The sequence below is a fragment of the Gopherus flavomarginatus genome, chromosome 6 (genome assembly GCF_025201925.1).
Source record: "Gopherus flavomarginatus isolate rGopFla2 chromosome 6, rGopFla2.mat.asm, whole genome shotgun sequence".
Classification (NCBI taxonomy): domain Eukaryota; kingdom Metazoa; phylum Chordata; order Testudines; family Testudinidae; genus Gopherus; species Gopherus flavomarginatus.
In genome coordinates, this window is record NC_066622.1 from 41,831,398 (window position 1) to 41,853,795 (window position 22,398).

The 22,398-nt window shown below is 35.7% G+C and overlaps 2 protein-coding genes across 4 annotated transcripts in view; one reads left to right on the forward strand and one right to left on the reverse strand.

The window, feature by feature from the left end:
* Positions 1 to 22,398, forward strand: part of CENPP (centromere protein P) — a 294,323-nt gene that overhangs the window by 47,650 nt on the left and 224,275 nt on the right. The window lies entirely within an intron of this gene.
* Positions 1,278 to 21,557, reverse strand: OGN (osteoglycin). Of its 2 annotated transcripts, none has more exons than XM_050957894.1 (7): positions 21,370 to 21,557; positions 20,459 to 20,663; positions 11,864 to 11,960; positions 8,347 to 8,505; positions 5,961 to 6,163; positions 3,405 to 3,500; positions 1,278 to 2,742 (listed from the first exon to the last, which is right to left on the reverse strand). In XM_050957894.1, exons 2-7 carry the CDS (start codon positions 20,627 to 20,629, stop codon positions 2,572 to 2,574), a joined length of 897 nt encoding a protein of 298 aa, XP_050813851.1. In that variant the 5' UTR covers positions 20,630 to 20,663; positions 21,370 to 21,557; the 3' UTR covers positions 1,278 to 2,571. The 2 variants fall into 2 exon arrangements, with proteins under 2 accessions (XP_050813851.1, XP_050813850.1); XM_050957893.1 differs by having other exon boundaries at positions 20,459 to 20,711.

The following is a 22,398-nucleotide window of genomic DNA, read 5'->3' on the forward strand; positions in this document are numbered from 1 at the left end:
ACTGATACTGCTGGACTAATAAAGAAGAAAAAGATACTTTCAAGTTTCATTAAAAAAAGCCGTGGATTACAAAAGAATGATTGGTCAAAAAAAATCAGTAGATTAAGAAATCTGTATTCAGCTTCATAAGAGATTATTAGAAATGAAGGCGAAACAAGTACATGATAGACTTTCAAAAATTCCTTAATTTCCCAGCCCATCTCCTATATTACTTTAAGGCTTTTGAGAGCTAAACTACACTGTGTTGAGGATGATAAATTAAACCATATAAAATTACATACACTAGTATTTCAGAGACTATCCCTTGTCGTCTTGTAGCATTTTAGCTTTTTTGAGAGAATATTAGGAGATTAAATTAATTTACCTGCTAGTTTGTGGTACAATATATAAATAAATCTTTAATAATGACCGTTAAAGAGCATTTTTAAGAAATATTGATGATTCTTTCTAATATGTATAAAAAACTGTGTTTTCATAGGAAAGCCGTCCTAAACCAACTTCAGTCATTGTTCTTTGGTCCTATTTACGTATGGAAAGAGCTTTCTCTACCAATCAAGGTTTGGAATGAGAGCAAAATATAGTGCACCTGCTACATATACAACATTATTACTCATACTGGTTATTGTTAAGATGAATTTTCTTCCTGTTATACATTGGCCACTACTAGGACAAAGAAATGTTTTGTTTTTTTTTCCCTTTTGGCATCAGCTTGACTTGAACTTGGAATATAATCATGGCTGCTGTGGGGTGGATGTTTTTATTTTTATGACTCGTAATTTCATGACTCAAGTAATTTTTTTTAAATGGAAAATGAAAATCAAGTGTTCTAGCTGCTAGTGAATTCATCAACCCCAACAAGAGTGATAGATTTAGTTTTCAAAATTTCAGGGGATTTAAAAGAAATAAAAATGAAACAATACTGGTGCAAGTGTGATTGTGATTTTTCTTAATTATGGATTCAATATAAAAAAAATCTTCTGGCTTATTTTTATTTTTTAAATAATTATAAAATAATCATTTTCTTCTCCAAGAATATTAAAACCAGCCAAACAATTTTTGATTTTGACACTACTAAAAAGTCTATTAGGTTTTAATTTTCATAGGTGCCTACTAACAGTATCTCAGGCTTTTAATGTGCACATAATAATATTCAATTCAACTACATTTGTTGCTCAGGTCAAGCACTGTCATACTATTGTTTAATTAGACTGGAAATAAAAAAAAAGTTGTTACTGTAAACTGGCTTATATTACTAAGGAAAAACAGTGATTCCAAAGTGAAATACCTTTATGTATTTGAAATTTAAATAACTATACAAATAAAAAAAAATAGTAGCTCTGAAGTTGAGAACTTTTCATATTTCAACAAGCTCCTTTCATTTACCACTTGTGTGGGAAAAATAAGTCTAGTATTAGTGATTAGGGTTTTCTGTACATTTGTATTTATGAAGCAGCTAAGCCAAATGAGGACTGTGCAAATTCCTATTGAAACAAACAAAAACAGAAAAAGAAAAGTAATCTGAAATTGTGTATTTGTGTTAAGTCAGAATCAATATCTTTAAGGTGTAGTTATCTTTATTTAATCTGAATTGTCAGAAGCCCCCACCATTAATCTGAGACTGTCCCTTTATATTGCTTGCATCTGAAAAAAGCTAAAAGGGTAAAACCATGTTGGTAATATAATTGTATTAGTTTTTCACACAGTTTTACAGTTTAAGATAGAACCAACTTTGCATTTTATTCCTAAGCATTTTAAAGTTTTCTGTGTCTGTTTTTTACATTTTTCCAGTAATTGAACTATGGCTCCTATTCTAAAAAGTGACATTGTAAAAGTCCATCTTTATTTTTTCTTAGGGAGTTCCAGTGAAACTTTCTTGGTTTACCAAAAGAAAAACAAAGTTCATCTGCTGAAGCCTGATCTGAATTCAATGATTTCCCTGATCAAGGCAAAGACTTAGAGTGAACTTATGCTTTTTACAGGTCATGGATTTTAATCAGTAATTAAAATGATTTGAACCAGATTCTGGTTGTAGTTACACCAGTGCAACCCCATTGCCTCCAACTTGCAATTGAGTTGTGTGGGTGGGTGGCTGTCTCTTGGAACTTAATTAGCAATTCTGCTGATGTGCAAGCCAGAATAACATTCTCACAGCTGTGTTTGCTTTGCAGTGTTAGTATGAATAAAGTAATTAAAACTTACAGCCTGATCCTGCAGTCCGTATTCATATGAGTGTTGCAATTAAACCACTGAAGTTAAAGGAATGATACTTATGAGTAAAGGATGCTTGCAGAAGTAAGTGTTGCATGGTTAAGCCCATACTTTTGACACTGTTATAAACTCACATGAATCTGAAAGTACAGGTGGTATTGGGTATGCCAAGTGAGAAGATGCTGGTTTTTTTACATAGTGATTTTTCAGACTAGAACTACATTTTTAACATAATTAAAAGTTCATAGAATAGGTATATAGAAAAACATAATTAACAAGGGAAAGGATATAGTCATTTAAAAAAGGAACAGGAATGATCATCTGTTACCATACTTAAGTTTTAGTATAATTAATAGATAGTGGTTAATAATATGCTCCGACAGGCAGTGTTTTCAAGCAAGAAAAAGCATTAGGATGCTTTGCCAAGATGATTGGGTTGCCTTCCATTCTTATCTCATCCATACGCGAACGGATATAACGTGTGTTGTTGGATTTGCAGAATGTGTCATCTGTGATTGAGGTTATGTTGTTAAACTGCAAAACAAAACAAAGATAGTTTTGAAAATGCTTCAGCATCAAAACCTGGATGAAAGTATCTTACTCTTACTAATAATTAAATATGGCTCTCATTTTTTCTTGTTTTTTTATTTTGTTGTTTTTGAGTTTAAATCTTAAGTTTGTTTGTTTTTAAGTCTTCTGAAGGGTTTATTCTATGGGTGCAGTTATTAACTAGTAATATTACATTGGTAGTGAAATCTAGTACATTTTGTTGACAGAGGTTATTCTATTGCTCATTGTGGCCGGTGACTGCCCTTGAAATAAAGAAACAAACAGTGTTTATAGACGAAGTAGTGACAAATTCCAGTGTTGCAGTTACAATCAGCCACTAAACAGCTTTTGTGGCTAGGAGACCTTCTATTTTACTTTATTCTGAATAATTATTTGAAGTCTCAACTACTTTATTGCTTTTTAATGTTTCAAAGATAGGATGAGCACGTGCTACGGTGCAAAATATATTTAAGTACATGTTTGTACTAATGTTTAGTTTTCAGTGGAATGTTTTTGGACAGTGGTAACACAACAACTGTATGAACCAAATTGAAAACGAATAATGAAAGAAAGCAAGAGTGATCTTATTTTATCTAAATGATTATCTGTGCCCTTTGTTGTACAATATTAAAAAAATACTTTGAGACCTGAAGGTGCAGAACACGCAGACTCTCTGGTAAGTTAAGAGGTACAGATTCCAGTGTGTTGTGTGCTAGATAGAGATATGACAAATTGGTCTGCTTCTGTAGAAAAAAGGAGAAAAAAAAATTAGTGTTGATTTTCCTTGATTACAATGTCAGTAGTTCAGTCCTTCCTGTGCCTGTCTACATGGACAGCAGATATAATAGGCCAGGAGAGACTCATTCTCTCTTGGTGCTACTGCTGGACCCCTGGTTGTGGGGTTTGGCAGGAGAAGTTTTTGCTTTATTATGCCTCATGCAGGTTCCAGATTGGCTGAGGAGGTGGTATGTGGTATTCAACTTCCTGGGTTCATCAGTAATCTCCCTGGACTCCAGAGAAATTACTGATGAACCCAGCAAGTTGAGTAGCACATACCGCCCCAGAACCTGCATGGGGCATATCAAAAGCTTCTTCTGGATGAGACGCTTTTCCCTCGGGTGGCTTGGAGTATGGGGAGGGGAGGCGCAGTGGGCAGGTGGGGGGAAGCTCAGGGCTTCGGCTGACCTGGGGCTCCTCCGATCACAGAGGCACTCGGGTCCCTGACCTTGGGGGGAACAGAGTCAGGGGCTCCACCTGTGGCCCATGCCTGTTTAACAATAGATATCAGCATTTTTTTTCTGAATACATACCTTGGCTAATATATGTCCATAAAGCCATCCTGTTTAAATGTTCTTTTGTTGGAAGTAGTGTATGTAATATGCTAACACAGTGGCTCTCATCTTTCCAGACCACTGTACCCCTTTCAGGAGTCTGATTTGTCTTGTGTATCCAAGTTACACCTCAGTTCAAAACTATTTTCTTACAACATCAGACAAAAAAATTCAAGTATCACAGCAAACTATTATTGAAAAATTGCTTACTTTCTCAATTGTACCATATAATTATAAAATAAATCAATTTAAATATAAATATTATACTTAAGTTTCAGTGTATAGTATGTAGAGCAGTATAAACAAGTCATTGTCTGTATGAAATTTTAGTTTGTGCTTGCTTAGCTAGTGCTTTTTATGTTGCCTGTTGTAAAACTAGGCAAATATCTAGATGAGTTGATGTACCCCCTGGAAGACCTCTGTGTATCCCTGGGGTATGTGCACCTCTGGTTGAGAACCAGTGCCCTAACATACTAAGAAATTGCTTGAACAGGATTTGTTACATTTTTGAGAGATTAAAAAATTTAATAAAACAAGTTCTGTTAAACTTCAGGCTTCAATGCCATAGCTTTATTTAAGAGTATTTGAATATGGCTGTGATTAAAATATCCTCTAGTGTTAACCCTTCTTGTGACTGTAATTATGTTTTGTTGTTGTTGGTTGTTGTTCTGTTAATGTTTTCCCTCACTTTCCATAACCATATTTGTAGCTGAATACCAAGGTGGGCTATGTCCTTCTTGCGGTGAAGAATTTTGGATCGTGACTGGTGTGAGCAGGTGTCATGGTGCTTTCAGTGACTCTTCTATTTTGAGTAATCTCTTTTTGCCATATATCAACATGTTTTTCTGGGTTGCTGTGCCAACAATTTGACATACAAATTCACAATTAGAACCAAATCAAGCCCTGTTTAGTTTAGTTATATAATCACAGCTTATTATGTAACAATGTAATAGCTCTCCATAGCTACAGAACTATTTCCATACAAAAAATTTAAGGTGAAGTTAAGGCTACAAGTATTTTTCACTAAAAGCCTTATTGGGATTGTTAGGATCCTACTAGTAAGCCTGAAGATGCTTAGCTCCATGTTCGCACTTGTCCTACCTGCATTTCCCAGACTCTTAGGATACTCCTCAGAATTCCCAGTATTAGTAGTTTACTAGGTCCCAGACAAACCAAAATAAGCTACTCAGGCCTGGGGTGAGCCAGTGGAAGCTCACTGAAGATTAATAGGCCTCCTGAGTCATGGGGGTAGTGGAAAATTGTCCTCTGTTGCAGATAATCAGATATTCTTACAAAGCCCTCTTTCTACAGAACTCACATGTATAATGCTGGAGGAGAGGGGTACTGAATAAGAACACAGGTAGCTGTGGGAGACCAGAGTGTCATTTTCCTCCTTTCTGTAGATCATCTGAGGTGTGCAGGAAGGACATTTCCACAGGAAGTATCAAAAGGCTTGGAGAGGTTGTTGGTCCTCCTCAAATCTTTTAGTATAAAAACTCTTTTAAGAGTGTCTTATTTTGGAAGCTCCTATCCAATTCACTTCCTAGTGTGTTTAAAAAAAAAAAATCTGCCTTGGCCCCTGATCAACCAATTTGGAAACCAAATGCACTTTTTTATGTGAATTTTAGAAGCGAGGAGGGGCAAAATTTTATTTAAAATTAAACTAATTTGCATCATTAACAGAGCATTGCTGTTGTTCCATATACCTTAAATAAAAAGCATATTGTTTTAAAAATCTGAAAACCTCCTATACTTATGCCCAGAGGCTTACAGTAAAGTTTACAAATATTTAACAAACACTACATCTATGATAATGGTTATTTATCTAATTTTATGTAAGTTACTCCAATTTTTATAACCTCTGTTACTTACCTTGAAAGCATTTGCTCTGATACCTCTGCTCTTAATTCTGTTGTAGTTTGCATTAAATGTAATTAGCTTAGGGGGCAGAACTGGAAGTTTTATCAGTTTATTTTCAGCAAGTGAAAGTTCTTCTAATAACAGAAGCTTTGAAAAGGCACCATCTTCAATTTCATCTATCATATTTCCAGTTAAATCAATTCTTCTTAATGTAGCTTTATATAAAGGAAACAAAAAACCGAATATTACATTTATTTTTCATGGTGTGTAAAATGCACTAAAGCATAATATACTCCTATTATAAGTGGCTCTTGTAGAAATGCTTATAAATATGATTGCCAAACACTTTGCATTATAAGTCTCTGTTTTCAGTTTCTTATAACTTTTTAAAACTTTAATTGTTTGGGCTAAAATTCTCCACAAATACCTTAGGCTGAAAAACACAAAACAAAACAAACAGTTCAGCCAAGAGAGAGGCTCGGGAAAAATAAGTAGTTTTGCCCAGTTAAAATTATGTACATCAAACCATTTCATTGAGAAGCTCTAGTGCAGGGGTCAGCAACCTTTCAGACGTGGTGCGCCGAGTCTTAATTTATTCACTCTAATTTAAGGTTTCGCATGCCAGTCATACATTTTAACATTTTTAGAAAGTCTCTTTCTATAAGTCTATAATATATAACTAAACTATTGTTGTATGTAAAGTAAAAAAGGTTTTAAAAATGTTCAAGAAGCTTCATTTAAAATTAAATTAAAATACAGAGCCCCTCGGACCGGTGGGCAGAACCCAGGCAGCGTGAGTGCCGCTGAATATCAGCTCGCATGCCGCCTTCGGCACGCATGCCATAGGTTGCCTACTCCTGCTCTAGTGTCTCCATCTTTTAGAGGGAAACTTGAAATTTGGCACAGAAGTTGCCCAGGTTTTAGGGATGTGCCTCTTGTCCCTGTGAAAATCCACCCAAATGTGGTCAAGATATAAGCATCTGAAAAACTCTCAGTTCACACATATTCACTAAAAGTTTGTAAAGAGGCTAACAATTAGTGAATGATCCACCAGAGAATAAAAGCCTACTACTTTTATTGGTTAGCTCAAGTGATAAGAGGTCTGTGCTGTGGATCTAAGGGTCCTGTTCCAGATGACCACCTATGTGGGGGGTCAGGAGGGTGCCACTTGATGTAGTTTCTGTTTTTTCTGTTTGTTGTTTTAAAAAATAAGGAAATTACATTGAAGAAAACTGTTCAAAGAATAGTAAGGTTGCCAAGTTGAACGTTCAAAGTTTGGAAATGCCATAATAGTAGCTGCCTGTGTAACTTTAATTCAGTCCCCTTGATGTGTATGTTCACTTTACTTGAACACACAGATTCTAAGAGATTTATTCTATCTCCTGATAGGGTGAATATAAGTTAAAAAGCATGTGAATTTTCAACAAATACGTCCTTCCAAATGTTAATTAGTCATTGAGGTTAAATAGATAAATAAAAATAAAAGCAGTTTTTAAAGTCTGACAAAATCCCCTCTCTTTTCTCTCTACACTGTTGGCCTTAGAAGTGTCACCATTTGATTAGTTATCTAGTTATTATCTCTTTCAGCCAAGGACATACTTAAATTTCTACGGTCAAAGATAAGCATAAGAAAAAATAATAAATAAAATAAGCTATCCAGGCCTCCTTCATATTTCCGAAAGAATCACAAAAAGGAGAAAGCCCAGTTCTTAAGACAAATGCTTTTAAAGTCACTTTCAACAAAGAAGAGAATAAATGATACTGCATATGAACAAAGAGATGGACTTGACAATGTCAGAGAAATCTTAATTTGTAGAATTTCTTTACTTTTGACAGCTTGGTATTTAATTTGAACATTCAGTATTGCATTAACGGTGACATGCTTAACTTTAGTTAAGACCAGGTTTCTCTGCTATATGTTCCTACTAATTAATTAGGGAGAGCAGGGCAATCAGCACAGAAAAAGGTTTGAAGTAATAAAAATGTATATTTTCTTTACCTCTGTGAATTCCTCTTGATAGTTTCTGGTTCCTTTAAGACAACCCAGTTTGAGACACAATACTACTTATGTGGTTCATGGTATTTGTGAGTTAGGGTAGCCAGATATCCCGATATTATCAGGACATACTAATGTATGTACAACTATGCCTCCCTCCTCTCCGCCCGCCATAGGTTGGGTTTAGCTAGGTTTTCAGATTTGCTTCTACAATTCCTTTTTAATAGTAGGGTGTTACATATAAAACATATTAAGACAATGGTCGAATTCAACAATGAATATGAAATGTATCTTGTTTTGGTATTCCCCCTTCCCTCCCCCCCCATATGCAAGGAAGAACTTAACTTTAAACTATAAGTACATATCACCTAATTAAAAAGATTAAAGTCTAAACATGCTTACGAATATCAGCAAAATCTGAGACTGCCACTCTCTTTATTTTGTTGAATCGTGCATAAAGATAGGCTGTTTCCTTTGGCAGAGGGGGAATAGCAATAATATCAATTTCTTCACAGTAAACCGATCCACTTAAACACACACACAGCAGACAAGTGGGCAAATCTGCAAACAAAGAATTTGATTTTCTTGTATCAGTACAAAGCTAAAAGATTGGCAATCAATCTTTAAACTAATACAAAAAATAGAATTTCATTGAATTAAGGTTTGTCTTCTTTCAGGATTTTATATATTTGTTCTCAAGGTAGTAGGGTCAAAAAAGACATCATAGTCATCAAATCCTTTCTCTTACACATTCCTTGTATTGATAATTGCACTTTTCTACTTACACATTCTAGCTTCCTTTTTTAAATCTATTCATGAAGCACCATTTATCAGAGTTACTCAACTATGTTATTGAATTGGTTTGAAATGATTACAGCTGTATAAGCATTCAGTATAACTGATTGTAATGTCATTTGCCTTCCTTAAAAATGATTGCTTTCAAAGTGGAAGTTACGTTAGAAAAAAAATCTTAGAAAAGCAAAAGCTTGCACGTGAACCAGTCAGAGAGTGAGACCATAAATTACCCTATATCTTAAGAGCATGGCCTGTGTGCTCTGTGCAAGCAGAACATAAATACTTCAAGTTTCTTGGATCCTGTGGCAGATTAGAAATTGCTGGCCAGTTTGATTTACATTGAAAAATATAGGCAATAAATTAATGTATTAAATGAAAAAAGTGAAATTAATATCCCAATAGTTTATTAATTGTTTTTACTTTGTCACTGTTGTTTTAATCTCCATTGTGCCAAAGATTTTTATATTAACATAACTGCATTTTAGAAGTTTGTATGGGAAAGTTGAAGGTTTTGTTAGTTGAGTAGGAAAATACTTGGAGCTTTTGGCTTGTTGGAAGACATTTTGGGAAATGAGGGAAATGTCCAAATGTGTCTGCTAAAATAATTAGCAGTGAAATACTTAATGTTGGTGTTTACTTTATTTTTAAGCTTCTGATAACTCATTTGAAGTAATGGGGCAGGTTGTGCCTTTGACCTTTTGTTTCAGGTATACTGCAGGCTCAGGATGAAAACTATCAATTTCTAATTGTTTCATGTTTTCAAGGGCTGGGAAAGACATATAAGAATAGGACAATATTTGGATTCTGGAGCACAATTCTGCAGCAAAGGCAGAAGGCAGCAAAGGATGCTAAGGCAAATTGCACATTCATGAAATCATGGAATATTCAGGCTTTGCCTCAAAGTTAATGTTGCAGCTTTGAATTCAATTGTGCTTAAACTTTTGTTTGTTCTAATTTCTAACTCTTTGTGGTATTGAAACCTTTAGTCATCTTCCACATATATCTGGGTATAGTGCATAGGAGGTACATGTCTTTTTGCTATCCACCTAACAAAGAAGATCCTTCTAGAACAATTGGCAGTTTTTGAAACCCATAACTAATGAAGTCTTGATGAAATGGCTGCTAGGTATGGGCAAGCTGAGAATTGGTAAGCCTTCAGTTATTTCTTTCCTTTGAGAGATTCCTGGGGTTAATACTGGACCCCATTCATTAGCCTTGCATTCAGTCTTTTGCCTGTGATTTCAGATCTCTACCATTAGACTCCAATTGCTCATTTTGTATGTGAATACAGGGAATAGTGAAGTGGTTGGAGAAGCATTGCCATCAATACACCATCAACATTGCATTGCATGATTCTTTCATTGGAGTTGGAGGGTGCACTAGCTTTGCTCACCATTGGATGAGAACTAATTGCCAGATGATTCATTTCAGAGCATGTTGGCTGGCTGGGGAAATGTCTGTAGATGGTGGAGGCTATAATTGTTCCTTGATTAAAATGTTTTTAACTTGAGGGTCTTGTTAAATCATTGTTTGATCCTGGCTTTCTAGATAGCAGTCGTACCCAAGAGTGGTTTGTTTTATTTAATTTATTTTTGTCAAGGAGATGGGGGCTTGAGGTGGGGGTTTTATTATTTTTTATTTTATTTAATTTATTTTTTCCTTTCACATGTGGATCACACCATAGTTAATTACAGAAAAGCTATTTGTGGGGATACACTTGAAAACTGCTGGGAAACTTGAGCTAGTGGACAATGTAGCTGTGGAAACCTTAACCATGATCCTTTTGTGGAGTGTATTGTGCCCAATTAATTTGGCTTCTGCTTAATTTCTGGATGCATTTCAAGGTATTGATTTTAACGTATTAAGCTCTGTCTAGCTACAGTACAGACATATTCTGCTCCTCTCTGAAGTTGAGGTGCTGAGAGCAGATCACTCTCCATAGAAGTCTCTCTACTTTTTCACTTCACCCATTGTCTGGCCATGCTGTAAGAAAGATAGCAGGAAATAGATGTGGTGTAATTAGACTGCAAATTTATTCACTGAAGATATCTGAAAGAACCCTGCAATACATTGTATAATGCAGGTCATGATTATTTCCATAATCACTTCCACATAATCCACAACCTGGTCCCAACCATCCTGTTGTGGGGCTAGAAAAGGAGAGGGATTTTCATGCTGTTCCAGTTGTAGGAGTCCCAACATTCCCTCTTACACAGGTCCCTTAAGGGATCCTTTCTTTCAAATTCTTTGCCAGACCGTTTTATCTAATAACTGTATCTGTTCCATAATGATTATCTACACTGGATATCTGGCACAATTATTACTTACAAAGTTGTGACATAATAACCTAATCCCTACACCCAAACTCAAACACACACAACCTACTGGGTCGCCGACCTACTGTGAGGAAGGCAAAAAAAAATTCACTCCACCCTGTCTTGGCCAATCTGGTGGTGAGGGGGAAATACCTTTCCAGCTCAACAAGAAAATGGGTCACTGAAGTAATGCCCACGGCTGGCCGTATAGACATCCAATTCTTTTGCAAATGTTATGAGTGGGAGAGTGGGAGCTGCTAGCCTGATCCAGGTGAACAACAGCTTCTCCCGGGCTGTGTGGGTTCTAAACATACTCATTACGTTCCAGTCTGCAGAAAGGGCAGTGACCCCACCCCTGACCTGTCCCTGGCCCCCTCACCTGTTGTTGAGAGAGAGCCCTTAAAGGGTAATACCTCTATGTCTCACCATCCAGCCAAAGACTCACCACATACAGGCTGCGGTGAGCGCATTTCACTTCAACATGAATTAGTTGACTTTTTTTTTTCCTGATTGTCTAGTCCATATTGTTAGCCTTATTATGCTTTCATTTGGCCATTCAATATGTGTGTTTGTTTAGAGGATGTCATAGGAGCATCAGATAAACTGGTCTGCGTCTATTCAGAATGTATCTGGAGCTTCTTTAAAATTTCGACCCCAGATTTAGCAGAAATCCCACGAGCTCATGAAAACCTTGTTTATAAATGAAAAGATGAATGCTGTATGCAGTTGTCTTTCACTGAACTCTTATTTTTTTAATGTGAAATATTTTATTTTAGAAAGCTTAATAATGTAACTTTTCTATAACTTACTTGTATCTTTGGTTGGTCGTACTTTAGGTACACTCTCATCTCTCTGCAGTTCCAGTTGTATGTTAGAGTCAGGAGAAAGAATCATGCCATCTTTTCCCTGTAAGAACAAAGGTAATAAAAATGGAGTGTTCATTAAAGACAAGCCATTAAACCAAATCATTAAAGGCAAACTTAAATATTGTACTACAGTTTAAAATATGCTGCTTACTATTCTTATAATGAATACTTCTAACTGAAAGGAATTAGAGAAAAACATTGTTTATTTCATGCATTTGGACAGCATTTGATATATACTCAGTTTCCAGTTTCCCCTTTGTTTGTGGGTTTCGCACACAGAGAGGAGAAAGAAAAGTATTTCTTAAATAATAGGAAAATGTTATAAAACAACAAATAATGGAGAGTAGGAGGAGAATATGGAACAGGAGTATACCTGAAACTGCTCTTAACTTAATCTTAGAAATTGACTAGATTTCAAATTGGCATCAGCATTCAAAAGACTATTTGCAAATAGGTAACAATCCTAATACCCTGAGGCCGTCTATATACGTAAATAGTCTCAGTAAAATAAAATACACTTCTGAATAAAAAGTCAGTGAGAATTTTTCTCCTGAAACATTAAACATGCTAATATCTTTTATCAAGTGTATATAAACTTTACTTTCCAAACCTATCCCCTTGCAGATATTTGCCCCAGTTCAGCAAGGTACTTTAACCTGGTGGCTAAGTGTATGTCATTCACTCAATAATGACTAGCTGACATAGAGGAAGACAACGTATTATTGCTATTAGTTACTCCATTAGCTTAGGTGGTAGAGGTCTCTGTATTGTATGTAATGGTTCTAACTCTGCTGATGGCCAAAGTTTGGTCCAGTGTGGTTAGCCATTCTTAAATTTGTTTTTCCCTTTGCTTTTTTAAAAATATAGGAAATTAAACCACAAAATACAATACTAAAGGAACATTAAGGTTGCAGAATGAAGCACCCAAAAGTTAGGAAATGCTAATATTAAAGTTGCTTATGAAACATCAATTGTGCCCTGTTGTGTGTATGCATTATGATATGATCTTTAATTATATGATCACATACTAGTTTTTCTACCAGACTCCTGCCTTATTCAGTTCGCAGGATGGTCCTTCGCTGGCAGTGAATCAGTTTGTACACTTCAGATTCTTAAACCTTGGGTCAAGTGCTGTAGCTATCTTTAGAAATCTCACATTGGTACCTTCTTTGCATTTTGTCAGATCTGCAGTGAAAGTGTTCTTAAAATGAACAATGTGCTGAGTTATCATCAGAGACTGCTATAACATGAAATGTATGGCAGAATGCGGGTAAAACAGAGCAGAAGATGTAGAGTTTCCCCCAGGAGTTCAGTCACAAATGTAATGTCTGTAAACCAGCTGCTTCCTTTGTTGCAGAAGTTGGAAGGTGTGTACCTATTCTGGGTAATGGGATGGTAAGGCCCATCGCTTCAACTGAGGCGGAGGACCCAGAAAGCCCAGTCAGGAAATGATGACAGGGAACAAAAGCTCAGGCTTGAAGTATTACTTTGGGTACAAAATTAACTTTAGTGAGTTCCATAAAAAGAGAATAAGTTTGGTTAGCACGTAATTTCCAAACTAGTTATGAAATCTTTTGTATGTTAACAGTGTTTTCCATATTTTCATATTCCACTGTTCTCATGGCACAGTTGTAGCCGGTATCACATGATATTTACTTGCTAGATGCAGTAAAGATTCATATGTCCCTTAATGCTTTTCCCACCATTCCAGAAGACGTGCTTCCATGCTGATGACAGGTTCTGCTCTATAACGAATCAGGGCAGTGTGGACTGTTGTACGTTCATTTTCATCATCTGACTTAGATACCATCAACAAAAGGTTGATTTTATTTTTTGGTGGTTTGGGTTCTGTGGTTTCTGCATCAGAGTGTTGCTCTTTTAACATCAGAGTGTTGCTCTGAAAGCATGTTCCATACCTCATCCCTCTCAGATTTTGGAAGACACTTCAGATTCTTAAACCTTGGGTCAAGTGCTGTAGCTATCTTTAGAAATCTCACATTGGTACCTTCTTTGCATTTTGTCAGATCTGCAGTGAAAGTGTTCTTAAAATGAACAATGTGCTGAGTTATTATCAGAGACTGCTAGAACATGAAATGTATGGCAGAATGCAGGTAAAACAGAGCAGAAGATGTACAGTTTTCCCCCAGGAGTTCAGTCACAAATGTAATTAATGCATTATTTTTTTAATTAGCGTCATCGGCATGGAAGCATGTCTGTGACTGAAGCATGAAGGGGCATACGAATGTTTAGCATACCTGGCATGTAAATACCTAGCAATGCCGGCTTCAATAGTGCCATGCGAACACTTGTTCTCATTTTCAGGTGACGTAAATTGTCATTGTAAATATGAAGCAGGCAGCATTATCTCCTGTAAATATAAACAAGTTTGTTTGTCTGAGTGATTGGCTGAACAGGAAGTAGGACTGAGTGGACTTGTAGGCTTTAAAGATTTACATTGTTTTGTTTTTGAATGCAGTTATGTAATAAAAAAATCTACATTTGTAAGTTCTACTTTCATGATAAAGAGATTGCATTACAGTACTTGTATGAGGTGAATTGAAAAATACTATTTCTTTTATCATTTTTACAGTGCAAATATATTTAATGTAAAGTGAACACTGTACCCTTTGTATTCTGTGTTGTAAATTGAAATCAAGTATTGGAAATATAGAAAAACTTCCAAAATATTTAATAAATTTCAATTGGTTTTCTGTTGTTTAACAGTGTGATATAAACTGCGATTAATCATGATTAATTTTTTTAATTGTGATTACTTTTTTTGAGTTAATCGTGAGTTAATGGCGATTAATCAACAGCCCTACTTTTATACTGATAAAACTGCATCCAAAGTAGATAGTTTTGCTGTTTTAATTATACCAGCAAAACCCACCTAGCGTTAAAAGTTTTGCTGGCATATTTATGTTGATTAGGAGTGTGTGTGTGGGGAAATCCTACCACTAGCTGACAAAGCTATGCTGGCAAAAGCCATAGTGTAAATGCAGTTACATGAGCAAAAAACCTTATTTGCTGATATAAACTCTATCTCCACTAGCCAATGTAGCTATACCAGCAAACCCTTTCTAGTGTAGACAAGGCCTCGGTTTCAGTCTTGCTGCTGCTGTTTTGTGGTAAGTAACCTCTTGCAGAGCCTAAGACTATGTCTTACACTACCGCGGTAAGTTGACCTACACTATGCAACTCCAGCTATGTGAATAACGTAGCTGGAGTCGATGTACCTTAGGTCGAGTTACCACGGGGTCTACACTGTGGGAGGTCGACAGGAGAAACTCTCCTGTCGACTTATCTTACTCTTCTCATCGGAGGTAGAGTACAGGAGTCAACTGGAGAGCGATCTGTAGATTTGGTGGGTCTTCACTAGACCCACTAAATCGACCGCCAGTGAGCCGATCTCAGAGCATCGATCCCGGCTGTAGTGTGCATGTAAGTTCCCTTCAAAGAGAACTCATTGGTGATTTCCACAGGAGACAGGAAGTTTATTAGCAAAACAGTGAAACTGATTATATACAAAATACTGTCAAATACACAAAATTAAGCAAGTGGAAGAGAGGCTTTATCTTTAATCTTTCAGTTTTATTTTACTTAGATGTAAATTACATCAACAGTAGATATAATGTGTTCAGATGGAAATTGAATTTAGAAATATAACAACAAACGTATAAATTTAAAATTGATGCTGCTTTGACATTCTGCCCAGAGTTATTAGGTGTGAAGTCCATGATTCTGTTGTACCTGAACTAAGGTTTTTTTGGAATGCTGCCTTCATAGTAATGTAAATGTAGTGATAGATCTTGATCTAAGAGGTATGGGTGTTGTTCTTTGAACAGTCATTGCTACATAACTAATAAATTTGCAACTACATAAGAATGTAGAATTGCTCCAGGGATTTTATGATACATCAAGTCTGAATTACATATACTTAAAAAAAAACAACAACAATCTTTATGGGGCAAATCTTTTACTTAGCAACTGGCACAAGTAGTTGGAGAAAGTGCTGAAATGATGTAAGACAAGCAGTTACTGCCCAAACAGACCACAGAGTAGCTGTGAAACAGCAATACAGGTGACAGTTTATTGTAATGGCTGCAGTAGGCTCCATGGCCTCTCACACTGGCGCAAGTTACAAAACATTCAATTTGTGAATACCTAGAGGATGAAGTGTAATCACTAGCAGCCAGCATGGATTTACTAAGAACAAATCATACCAAACCAGCTTGATTTCCTTCTTTAACAGGGTTATTGGTTTGGTGGATAGGGGGAATGTGGTGGACATAATATACCTGTACTTCAGCAAGGCTTTAGACACCGTCCCACATGACATTTGATAAGTAACTAGAGAAATGTGGGCTCAGTGGGAATACCATTTAAGTGGATACAGAACTGGTTAAAAAACTGCAAAGAAAAAGTAATGATTAATGGAATGATGGCAGGTTGGCAGGAAGTTTCCAGTGAAGTTCCATAGGGATCTTTTCTGGGTCTGGTGTTTAACATCTTTATTAATAAGCTGGATGTAAGAATAGAAAGCATACTGATCAAATTCACTGATGACACAAGGCTTGGGGGAATTGCTGACACTTTGGAAGATAGAGCTAAAACTCTAAGGGATCTTGATAACTTGAAGAAATGGGCTATACACAACAAAATGAAATTTAACAAAGACAAAGGTGCCAAACTTAGGGAAGAAAAACCAAATGCACAAATACAGAATGGCGGATAACTAGCTTGGCAGCAGCACTGCTGAAAAGGATCAGAGTTGTGGTAGATCATTACCTCAACCTGAGTCAGCAACGCAATGCTGTTGCAAAAAAAAAAAAAAAGAAAGAAAGAAAGAAAGAAAACCTGCAAATGCAATTTTAGGCTGCACTAACAGAGGCATAGTATGCAAATCACCATGAGAGGTGATAGTACTGTTCTACTTGGCTTTGGTTAGGCCTCATTTGGAATATTGTGTCCATTTTTGGTCACTCATATATAGAAAGGATGTAGAGAAACAGGAAAGTATCCAAAGTTACTTATAGCACATAAGGAACTATTTTATTTTTTTGTTGCAAGGAAACATTTGTCTGTGGAAAACTGTTTTGATGGAAATAATGACCAGCTACATTCCTAACACTTTACTATGCAGAGTGGCCTACAGTAGACTTTGTTTAATTATATGCACTGTTTATATGGACTTTGATTTGGGCATTTGAATCAGTCAAATACATATCTACTGACATTTCCCGCATTTACATATATGCCTTCTCATTTTGTTTTTTGGTCATGAAGTAGTCTCCCTCTTATCAGAATAATTTAAAAAGTACATATCATCTGATGCTTTGCCTGCTTATATTAAGCTTTAGTCTTTTCAGTAATTTTGTAAAGGATGTTGAATTCTTAGGTAGCTATCAGTTGTTTGTACATCTAGTTTAAGTGATCGCCAGTCCTTTCGTTTGTGTAAATCAATGTTTTAATTGCAAAAAGACAACTATTCTTTCATTACTGTGGTAACCAAATAAACACCTGATATAGAAATTATTCACACACATTTAGAATAAAGCAAAGATCTGTATGCTTTAGGTTAACAACTGAACTATTTGAAGAAAGATGAAGTGAGAGGAATTAATGTAAAAACAAGTAAGATAAGACTTGATTGTATAATTGCTGCAACCCCTAACTTATACTGATTGACTAGAGGTGGTAGATGAGTCATTTCTAGCACAAATAACAGAAATATCCAAAACACAAGATCTGGTAATAGCAGGGGACTTAACTATTGAGACGTCTGTTCGAAAAGTAATATGGCAAAACACAAAATTTCCAATAAGTTTTTGGAATGTATTGTTTCAGAAAACAGACAAAATAACCAGGGGAACAGCCATTTTAGACTTGATTCTGACCAACATGGAAGAATCGGTTGCACATCTGAAGGTAGAAGGCAATTTGGGTGAAAGTGATGGTGAAATAATGGATTTCATGATTCTAAGGAAGGGAAGAAGCAAAAGCTGCACAATAAAGATTCATAGATAGAATTAATAGAAAATGGACTTCAAAAAAGCAGACTTAACAGACTTAGAGAACTGGCAGGTAAAATCCAATGGGAAGAAAATCTAAGGGATTAAGGAATTCAGGAGGTGTGGCAGTTTCTCAAAAAGGCAATACTAAAGGCATAAGTGCAAGCCAAAATATGGAAAGAACAGGTTAAAGAATATTTAGGTAAGTTAGATATATTCAAGTTGGGCAGGACAGATTAAATTCATCTGAAGGTACTTAAGGAACTAACTGAAGTAATCTCGGAAACATTAGCAATTATCTTTGAGAACTCAGAGGACTAGAGAAGGGCAAACATAGTACCCATCTTTAAAAAGGGAAACAAAAAGGACCGGGAGAATTATAGACCAGTCAGCTTAACTTGGACACTTGGAAATATAGCGGAACAAATTATTAAACAATCAGTTTGTAAGCACCTAGAGGATAATAGGGTTATAAAGAATAGCTATCAGGGATTTGTCACAAACAAATCATTCCAAACCAACCTAATTGTCTTCTTTGACAGGGTTACTGGCCTAGTGAATGGGGGGAAAGCAGTAGATGTATATCTTGAATTTAGTTAAGCTTTCCACACAATTCCACATGACATTTTCATAAGTAATCTAGCGAAATATGGTCTAAATAAAATGACTTAAGGTGGTGCATGAGTGGTTGAAAGTTTGCTGTCAAACTGGGAGGGTGTATCTAGTACAATCTCATAGGAGTGAGTGCTTGTATAGTACTATTCAATATTTTCCTTAACGATTTGGATAACGGAGTGAAAAATATACTTTTATATCCCCATGCTCAGAGGGGTTGCAAGCACTTCAGAGGAAAGGGCTAGAATTTAAAATGATCTTGACAAATTGGACAATTGATCTGAATTTTATCTTGTTGATTTCAGTAAAGACAAGTGCAGAGTACATCCCTAAGGAAGGAAAAATCAAATGGGGAATAACTGTCTGGGTAGTAGCACTGTAGAAAAGGATCTGGGAGTTATAGTGGATCACAAATTGCACGAGTCAACAGTGTGATGCAGTTGTCAAAAATATTCTGTGGTGCATAATATTCTGTGCTGCATGAACAAGAGAGTTGTATGTAAGACATGAGCGGTAATTTTCTCATTCCACTCAACACTGGGGAAGCTTCAGTTGGAATACTGTGTCCAGTTCTTGGCACCACACTTTAGGAAAGATGTGGATAAATTGGAGACTGTCCAGATAAGAACAACAAATGATAAAAAGTTTAGAAAACTGGACTTATGAGCAAAAGTTAAAAAAAAAAAAAAACCAAACCAAACCAAAAACTTGAGAAAAGAAGACTGAAGGGGGACCCGATAACAGTCTTCAAATATATTAAGGCTATTATACAGGGTGGTGATCAATTGTTGTCCATGTCCCCTGAAGGTAGGACAAACAGTAATGGGCTTAATCTGCAGCAAGGGAGATTTAGGCTAGCTATTAGGAAAAACTTGGTAATTATAAGGGTAGTTAAGTTCTGAAATAGGTTTCCAAGGGAGGTTGTGGAATCCCCATCACTGGAAGTTTTTAAGACCAGGTTGGACAAACACCAAACAGGCATGGTCTACATCAGTGGTTTGCAAACTAGAGCGACTGACTGGGTCAGTTTGTTTACCTGCCGCATCCGCAGGTTCAGCCGATCGCATCTCCCAGTGACCGTGGTTCACTGCTCCAGGTCAATGGGAGCTGCAAGAAGCAGGAGTAGTCTGAACAGAGCTATGAGATTTGTATTTTAGGTTGACACTTTGCACTAAATCTTCCTTCTTATTAAGTACCTGACTTCCTGGGCATCAGGATTGACAGCAGCATCACTCACAATTGGTCATTAGGGGGGTGCTGAGGATTGATGTAGTGCACGCTTTCTTCTCTATTCTCCTCAGCCCATACAAACGGAGTATTAATATTGCAATGATTCCCTACTGTTGCTTGGTAGTATACAACCACTCAGAGCTATTACAGACTGTAAGTTAAAAAACAAAAGCTGTATTATATTACAATTGATTGTGTGCCAGCTCAAAAGAACTGCTATGGTTTATGATATATTACATGTATGGTACATACTTTCATGAAAGTGTTTCAAATACTACTATAACATCAAAACAAACAAACAAAAATCCTGAATTAAGACTAACTACATGCTGATTTTCAAGCTTTGGCTCACCTTGTTGTCTGTTGGACATGACATGTTCTTTTGAGATCTTTGAAATACCTGGGCACACCAGGGTAAGGGATCTAAGAATGGTGTGTCAACCATCAATTTTGTGATTGCCTATATTCTCTGGGTTTCTCAGACCCTTAATGAAAACCATAGTTAAGAATTCTTTTGTGATTTTATTTTTGCTTTGCTTCAATTTTTAAGTGATCCACCTTTTCCCTATCGTTACAAGAATTTTCTATAAAATGTGTATACACGGATCTGACAACTAATTCATTCATAATGCTTGTCAGGTTTTTAAGATTATATAACTAATTTATAATATAAATGAAATACCTTTTTCTTTATTGCATCCTGGGATTTGTCTTCATAATCTTGTTTAAACAGTTCTTCAAAAATGTCTGTATCATACTCATAAAGATTGAGTGACTCTTGTTGAATTGGTGGTACTAACTTCACCAAAGGCACAATGAAAAATAAAAAAAAGATGGTCTGCAAAGTCGTCATTTTAGCAGAGAAAATGAGTCTGGCTTTTTCTGAGCTGGAGAAGAAATGGTAGTGTTGACTATCGAGAACACTTTCTTTGTGACTGGAAATAAAAATGCAATCTGTCAAAACAATATTTAAAGCCTAGAGGACTTGTTGGCAGGGGTTTCTAATGCATAAGAAACAGGGATCAACTTTTAACTCTTAGTATTCTTTAATTAGATGTTAGCCCTATAAAAATCTGCACTTAACAGCAAAAGATATATTAAGAAGTAATAAATAAAAGCTTAATAATTTCTAAATAATGAGGGCAATGCTAACCTCATTGCAGTCACTTAAATTTAGCAAGATATCATATTTCTTTCATTTTTGTTTGATAGCCAGAAAATTTTGTTAAACAGTATTTGAAATACTTGGCATGCATGTGGTTAAATTGTTAAAAACAAAAAGACCAAGTCTTATTTAGAAGTTCAAAATAATGATTTTCAAAGCTAATTTAAATTAAGAAATGTGTAGTCTTTTGTCTGTGGAAACACTGGATTTGAAAATGAACAAAAGAAAAATGCATATAATTTTTTTTAAATTGAGAAGACTTCATTGTTTGTACCCTCACTGAAAAAATCAAGAAGTAATAAGTTTCTAAGTAAACTTGAAAGGTTTCTGTTGTACTTTCCCAATGAAATTGATATAGTAGTTACTTTAGTTAAAACTGTTTTAGTTGAGCTGTAGATTAAGATGTTTTCTTAGAAAAGAACACCTACCGTTGTAGCAGAGTTTGAGTTCTCCTGTGATTTTCTTCAATATAGATATTGTTATCTATGCATTAATCCCACGTGGCTGAATAAGAAAGTAAAGCTGTGGTTTATTTCCAAGATGCTGAAATGAATACTACTTCAGAGATTGTCAGCCTTAAAACACTTCCCATGAGGTAAAGAAGGCTGTGCTAGCATTCTTCCCCTGGGTGAGAGGTAATATTTTGGAGCAGGGGGTTGTACTCAGACTAATTTTAATAAGTGGTAAATCTGTCTAGTTCCTCTGACTTGCAATATTACGTACTAAAACTGGTCATAATCAGTGTGTATTGCTCTACCATGCCTAATCATTTCACCTCTTTTTAGTAAATAAAATATTAATTTATTAAATGAAGACCTATATATCAAGTCATATGTTTTTCATTTTGTCTAATATGTTAGCTAAGAAACAAAGCAGCTGCTTTCTGATTGAGACAAAGATAGGCCCAAACATATATGTATTCTATATCAGTCACATTGATGAACAGTAAAATGTTGCTTTACAACTTGTATTTAGAGAAGGTCCAAGTTTTAAGCATGAAATTCAAGTTTGTCAGCATTAGCAGATTCAGACTTCTTCTGTACTATCAGTTTTGTTTGTTTCTCCTAGTGATATTAGAGTTAAACACAAAAATATACAACTTATTTGTTTTTAGGGTGCTATATCTTATAAATTGCAGAGTGTTATTTCAATGAGGTATGTATTTTCAGTGACTTCTTAGACAATGAGTTAGATGTTTTTACAATGCATGTTTGTTTTGGGGGAAATTCTATGTTAGTAATTTAGGAATTTTTAGTAATTTGCATCAAGGCTTATGATTTAGATATGAAGTAGAAGCACCAGTTTTCTAAATGTCTGTATGTCTTTTTTTGTCCTTTTAATTCTTATATATTTTTGGCAGTCAAGATAAATGGGAACCAGATGACTGACTTTAAAGTTTACAAAGTTGCTTTTTCGAGTCTTTAAAAAAACATACAGCAAAAAAACCATATTTGTCA

Coding starts and splice junctions, on each gene's coding strand:
- OGN (XM_050957894.1), bottom strand. CDS start 20,629: ATGACGACTTTGCAGACCATCTTTTTTTTATTTTTCATTGTGCCTTTG. Junction 11,961..20,458: donor AGGATGCAATAAAGAAAAAG/GTATTTCATTTA, acceptor TTGTTCTTACAG/GGAAAAGATGGCATGATTCT. Junction 6,164..8,346: donor CTCAGATTTTGCTGATATTC/GTAAGCATGTTT, acceptor CTTTATATAAAG/CTACATTAAGAAGAATTGAT.